The sequence below is a fragment of the Tauraco erythrolophus genome, chromosome 1 (assembly GCF_009769465.1).
Source record: "Tauraco erythrolophus isolate bTauEry1 chromosome 1, bTauEry1.pri, whole genome shotgun sequence".
NCBI classification, from domain to species: Eukaryota; Metazoa; Chordata; class Aves; order Musophagiformes; family Musophagidae; genus Tauraco; species Tauraco erythrolophus.
Genome location: NC_141465.1, coordinates 68,216,397 through 68,222,976, shown reverse-complemented (window position 1 = coordinate 68,222,976; position 6,580 = coordinate 68,216,397). Strand labels below are relative to the sequence as shown.

General features: G+C 39.5%; 1 protein-coding gene across 2 annotated transcripts in view; it reads right to left on the bottom strand.

The window, feature by feature from the left end:
* Nucleotides 1-200: 200 nt before the first annotated feature.
* GRTP1 (growth hormone regulated TBC protein 1) overlaps nucleotides 201-6,580 on the bottom strand; it is a 40,633-nt gene continuing 34,253 nt past the window's right edge. For both annotated transcript variants that reach the window (XM_086619820.1, XM_086619830.1), the window contains 3 exons: nucleotides 3,730-3,902; nucleotides 3,420-3,605; nucleotides 201-1,393 (listed from right to left, as the gene is read on the bottom strand). In XM_086619820.1, the coding sequence (XP_086475946.1) occupies nucleotides 1,304-1,393; nucleotides 3,420-3,605; nucleotides 3,730-3,902 (449 nt within the window). In that variant the 3' untranslated portion in view covers nucleotides 201-1,303. The remainder of the gene's footprint in view (nucleotides 1,394-3,419; nucleotides 3,606-3,729; nucleotides 3,903-6,580) is intronic.

The following is a 6,580-nucleotide window of genomic DNA, read 5'->3' as shown; positions in this document are numbered from 1 at the left end:
AAGAAGCTCAAACTGCAGGAAGGGGGGGGAGATAAGACTTACCTTGACAAGGAAAGAAGAGAGCTTAGAATCAAGTCTGAAAAGAAGTGTGGTTTTAAAAGGTGAGGCTTTCCACAGAAGCTGTTAACAGGGAGAATAAAAAGCACAAATTGCTGGCCTCTCTTCAGGTTTCCCTCCCCGCAGGAAGGCAAGGGAAAGGATTTGGCCACGAGAGGGCCCTGTACGGACAGCAACGCAATTCCACAGGCACCTGGCCCCCACAGGGCTGGCAGTGGCCCAAGGGCCAGGGGCAGGGCTGCTGCTCTGCTTGTTTCTGCCCCGGGGTAGGATATTTACACGTGCACGAAGGTACAGCTTTGGAACTGCCCCATGTCTCCCCCTGTCAAGGGAGAAGTCTGTGGCCATCTTTACAAGTGTTTCTCCCTAAATTTTTATGGACACAGGTGTATAAGGATATAGCACCTGCAGTGTGACCTCAGTACATCAGCACAAAGTAGGAGTACAGCATCTACTCTCAGCATCCCTTACAACAGTGAGAAATGCTACTTCTAGATTTAAGTCAAATTACTTGTCACCTACTGTGCTAGAGCTAGAAAACCCTAAATAAGCATATAAAATATTGAGTGGTTATAGAGGGATTTTTGCTACTTTCTGTAGCCTGGACTTGCACATATTCCTTGCTGCCTTTAGCTGAAGAGCTGTTATATGCTGCATACAGTAACCATTAGTGAAGATAAAGATCATCTTCCTCATTGCTGTCTCTTGTTCTGCACTTTGCTGTATTTGAGTTCCTTACGTGACAGCAGTGAGAAAAAAAGGAAGATGCTTGTATTCTAGTCAAGTAGTTGCAGTCAGGAAAGAAACGTTACTCTCATCACACCAAGAAACAGGTTCTGACAAATTAAATTAATTTATTTTGTACAAATGCTAGTGGTGTTATAATTAATACAGTAGGAAGAATATGCAATTTTTATACACCTGTTTTCTTTTAACATTACAAAATGCCCTGAAAAGACAAGGGCAGTTACTGCTTTTTTTAAAAGGAGTGTCCTGACACTGATCACATTCTACTCTGAAAACACTTTAATCCTTTAAAAACAAACAAAAAAAAACCCCCAGAACCACCAGTTCTAGTTACACCATCTGACATACAGTACGAAGTGTTAACAACACTTACTTGAAAGGCAGGAAAAATTGGTCGTGTCAGTTAACTCATGGAAAGCTTAAAGTGTGCTTTAGTCAGTGCAAAGAGAGGAATGTGTCAATTGCTATAGTATCTGACCACCTCATAAAATCTGGTGAGTTATCCCTGAGAAAGCAGCTTCTCTCTGCAAGTCTCTCGGAGTTTGTTGATTGTTGCCATGGACAAGCTTCCAGGGTCTGTGAATATTTTCTGGGGGCAAAAGAAAATTCTTAGTTTAAATTCTGGCTTTGGACAACATGCTGGAATTCTTACATAATTTTTTGGATATCCGTACTGTGAAAACAGCTTACTGCTGTTTAGCTTCCTTGTAACTGGGTAGAATCTCCATCTGCTCTGCTGTAAAGACATGGTAAACCTCCAGCTTGTAACAAGTTACACAAAAGCAGCAGTACAAAAGCCAGCTTGAACATAAGTGTCCAGTTAAAATTACTTTAGAAAGCATTTGTGTTGGTGGATTGCAGGTATACTTAGAACATACTAAGCTATCCTGTGTCATACTGCAAAGCACCAGTGCCCAGGTTGTTCAGGCTCTGGAACATGTACATACAAACAAGAGCATGTTCCTACTGGGAAAAAAAAAAAAATCAGTCTTAATCCCTTGCTATGCTACCTTTGCGCTTCTCTACTGAGCTTTCCAGAGTAGCAATGTATGTGGATGAAGGATTTGAGGCATTTTGAATGCTGTCACACATCTGTATTATTTTCTTGCTTTGACTTGTTGCTCAAGAACAATATGTTTGTTGTCGCTACGTCATCTAAAACTTCTGACTGAACAAAACTATGAAGCAAGCTGCAAGTTTATGCACTTCGATCTCCGGTTAAGGTGTGTGGGCCCCTCAGTTCTCGGTAGTTGTAACTGCCAGCTGCAGAGATGAGATTAGAATTGAGCCAGTTTTGAACAGTGTTCTGCTAAACAAGTCTGCATTGCACTAAACTAAGATTTTTGTTTGGGAGAGCGGGGCATAAAATACTCAACTGTCATCACTTCCATTGGTACCACTGTCTGCACTGCTGGAGGGAAAAAAAAAGCCAAAACACAAAACCAAACCCAAAAGTATGTGTTTCAAAGTTACCTAAGAACTTAACCTAACTTAACCTAAATTGTTCATTTAATTGCCTTGAAAGCCTCCTCACTACAGTATCCAACACAGTTAAAATAAATTTTTTATTCAGAATAACTGCAAGTCTTTTGAGGACTACTGTTTTTATCAGCCTCTGAACTAGTATTCTCATGGCAGTTAACAATTAACGAAACTCTTATTCTAAACCCTTTATGGAATGGAAAAAACCCTCAAACATCTCCCTTGTAAATTAAGCTGTACCTGTGATTTATTTTTCCCTTGCTCCTTTAATTAAAAGGCTTACAAACACTAGTAAGTTAAGCTTATTTTTCTTCTGTATAAGCAAAGATGAAGCAACATAAACGACACCCTACTGTCATAGACCTATGCACAGAGCTCTGACACAAGTACAAAACTTATTGGGAATAAGTCACCTACTGGGATGTAGTTTTCTACACACTTGGCAAACAATGATAGCCGAGTTGGCCAAGGGATTTATGACACGTGCTCCTGTTTGGGTGTTGGGGGTTTTTTTTGCAAGCATGTCTCTCACATTTCTGTCTTCTGAGTTAAGCTCCAAATCTATTTTTTTTTTGTACGAATTTGGCATCCAATCTATTAATAATTTACAAGAATAATTCTTAGTTTGCAGGTTGTCATAAGGCTTGAGCACTCACTTCATGGATTTTGTCTGGAAAAAAGAACTTGGTGCTACCTTTTGATTCTTTGACTGAACATAATGCTTTATATTCTGGCACTGTGAAGTTTATCAATGCAAGTTTAAAATTCCCTTTGTATCTATTCTACAATATTCTATTACAATTTATCTGAAAAAAGCACAGGAACACAATGCATAGTTCACTGAAAGAATGCACTAAAGTTATTTTCTCATCAGACTTCCTGCCTTAACTGGTAAAAAGGGTAAAAAGAATTTTTTCCTGTACAACAGATAACAGGAATGGCTTACTATATTTGGATTTAGATGATAATTCTTTAAAAGGTTTGCATTTCTTATATAAAAACAGCCTTCATCCTTTTGGCAATTCCTACAGATAACGTTTCTCCTAACTGTATCCATCTTTTTGACTGAGGAAAACGTTTCTAAGCCAGTCTTGGTTTTAATTTATAAAAACTGAAAGCTGCAGAAAATTTACCTGCATGAAGCTGTGACACTCCGTTACAAGTGTTCCTTTGGTGATCTGCTTAAATTTATCACAAATGTCAGGGAAATTCGTGGCTTCCAAAATAAAAGCTTGGTGTTGCTTAATTAACGTTAAGGCCACGCGGAAGATGATCTTTGAGCCCTCATAGAATAAACAATCCCATATTCGGAGCACAGTCTGCAGGAAAGGAGAGAATTTGCATTACAGCTTCTTGATTTCCAGTAGGCAATTATCTCTAAAGCACTACAAATGAAATAATGATTCTGAGCGTATAGTAAGAGAACTTTATGTTAGTGATTACCTCTACTGGAAGAATGTCAATGAACAAGCATATAAACCAGCGTGACACCACTAGGGTCCAAATGACTCCATGTCTTTCCATCAGCTCTGCCACAGCTGGAACTTTCATTTTCACAAGTTCTCCAAGAACTTCCTGATCAGTTTTCAGGCCCAACATTGCAGGACTGTAATAATCTTGGAGAGAAGAAACCAAAATTCAGGAATCTGTGGACATAATTCTTCCACAAAATTGGAAGAGCATGTCCTGTACAACTGAGAACATGAAGGCATGTTGAGCCTATGACTCCTAAGCTGAAATAAATTAAACCACGCAGTGAAGATGCCTGCATTGTGGTGTACTTCTCTTTCTGCCAAGGCTGATCCCTCTACACAAACACTTCATTCATGGCTACTAAAGTATCTTCTTTCTCTCTGATGTTTTGTGGCAATTCATTCTTCTTTCCCAAGGAAGGATAATCTAGGTAGTTTTTAACTACTAGCGTAAGCTACAAAAGCCTTAGTAATATTTAAACAGTTCAATATAACCGCCACCTCCTTCCCATGTGTGGAGAATGCACACCTCTCAGTCCACACAATACCAAGACAGGTAACAAAAACCACCCCCACACGATCCCTAACCTTTAGACTGGGTCATCACACACTAGAAACAAGAATTTCGGAGAATGTCAGCTACGCAGGCATGCTGGAGGCCACGTACCGCTTCTAGGCTATGACTTAGCCGTTAAGGTAAGAGTTTCCCTCTCTTTTCTCTGAGCCAAGGAAATCCCACTTTTCACAGAATAATTCCAAAAGGAAGTGAAGGACAGGCAACATCTCTTACTACTTACTTTATTTTGAGACAGAGGTTGAAATGAGACCTACATCTCCTACACTGCTGATCACTGCACTCAACCATGAAATCCCAAATTAAGAAAAACAGAGCACACTACAACTGTTACTCCACAGCCTGTTTGACAGGGTAAGCATTTTCATTGCCGAGGTGCAGGCTGAATAATGAGCATCTCAGTTCTATGAACAAGTAGTTCTACGTACACATAAGGCAAGAAAAGGATAATAGTTCATAAGGAGTTCAGATAGCCCAACAAGGGACAAGAGTTACACAGATCTTTAAGGAATTTATATTTTGGGTTTAGATGTTGACAGAAACATTTCAGCTAGACTGGATGGCTCCAGCCTTGGTGCTTTGCTGAGAAGACCTATGTTACTAACATTATTTACTGAAAGAAGTAACTGGTAACACAAGCACCTTTCTATCCGTGTCTTTCCTTTGCCAATTCTGAAAAGCTGCAATTCAGGTTTCTCTGATTTAGCTGGTTTCTGCCAAGGTTCCCAGGCACACACAGCATAGACCAATGGTTCACATGAAGGTGAAGGAATCAGAAAGAGCAAAGTCCATTTGTCTGAAATAATTTTAATAAAAACTCCCAGTGCCACAAATGAGTTTTAAGAAAATGTCCAAATTATGCAGTACATTTATAACCACTTTAATGTCTCTAATGAAATCACAAGAGCAGTTTAAGATTCCACTCTTTGCTGCGTCAATGATTTTCTTGAACAGACTTCACCCCAGGAGCTGTCTGCTCTCCATTTGTCCAAACTGCAGAACATCTACAGGAGTTTTTATGGTTCTAAGGAGCATCACATTCCACCTTTAGGAATCTAGCTTTTTGTCTGTGCTCCTTATTTACTTTGTTCCTATTGAAGAATGACAGGTAAAACTCCTCTAAAGACATATGGAGTCACTGCCACTATATACATTCCTTTAACCATTTGCCTTTCAATTGCTTGTAGGGAAAGCTCCGAGTGCTGCAGCAGAAGTAATCCCATGAAAAAAAAAAAAAAAGCGCGTACTAAAACCAAATGGAATCACAGTGTGACCTCACAGCCAACACAAAAACTTCTCTTTCTCCGTATTTTGTGTTAATGTTGTGCTCATCTGTAAATTGGAATGCAGGTAAAGTAACGTTACCTAACTGGTTGAGTAATCCTTTTTTTAAAATGCTGCTTTAACATTAAGTGAAAAACAAAGAATCACATTTCACATAACAGAACAAGCTGCCTTCCCTTTCCTACCCTTCCTCGTCCTCTCACACATCCACAAACAGTTTTGTTTTTTCTTTTTTTTTTTTTTTTGTGCTCCTGAGACATGTGAGTACTTAAAACTTCTTCAAGTTACCACCGGCAAGTGTCCTCAGGAGGAAGGACAACAGCCCACACGCTGTCTGCTCTGCACCGCTGCAATCATCCGATATGCTGAAATGGACAGCAGCTGCTATTTTTAATTTGCACAGCAAAGTAAATGTCAGGACCTCACTAAGAGTGCAACCGGACACCCACCCAGCTTTTTGAGAGCTGGGGAGTAAAAAGTTAACAGCCAGGCAAGTTGGATATGTCACTCTGAATTACAGAAGCGGCAAGCAGCCGGGAAGCCTCAGCATAAATTAAAATTTCATTCAAGTTTGTTAGATTGTACTGCTGGACAGAAAGGAAAAAAGAACTATTCATTCATCTGGGGCACCCTCCTGCTGTTCCTCGTGGAGCAGGAACGGCTCCCATGTGCCCGGGTACGCAGCACTGCAACGTTCAGCTCAGTACCACTGAAAAATGAGTGGGAGGAGTGAATAACAATTTCATGCAAATGCCAATAACCAAGTAGCAAGTTTTTCCAGGATATTAGCTGCCAGGTCGCAACAGAAAGAAGTTACATTAAAATAATCTGCATCCAAGACATATTTATGTGTAATTATTATACATTAATTATAGTTACTGTGGGTATAAGTTATAATTATTACACATAATTAATAGATAATTGTAATTTAATGTATAATTTTACTATATATATATACACACAC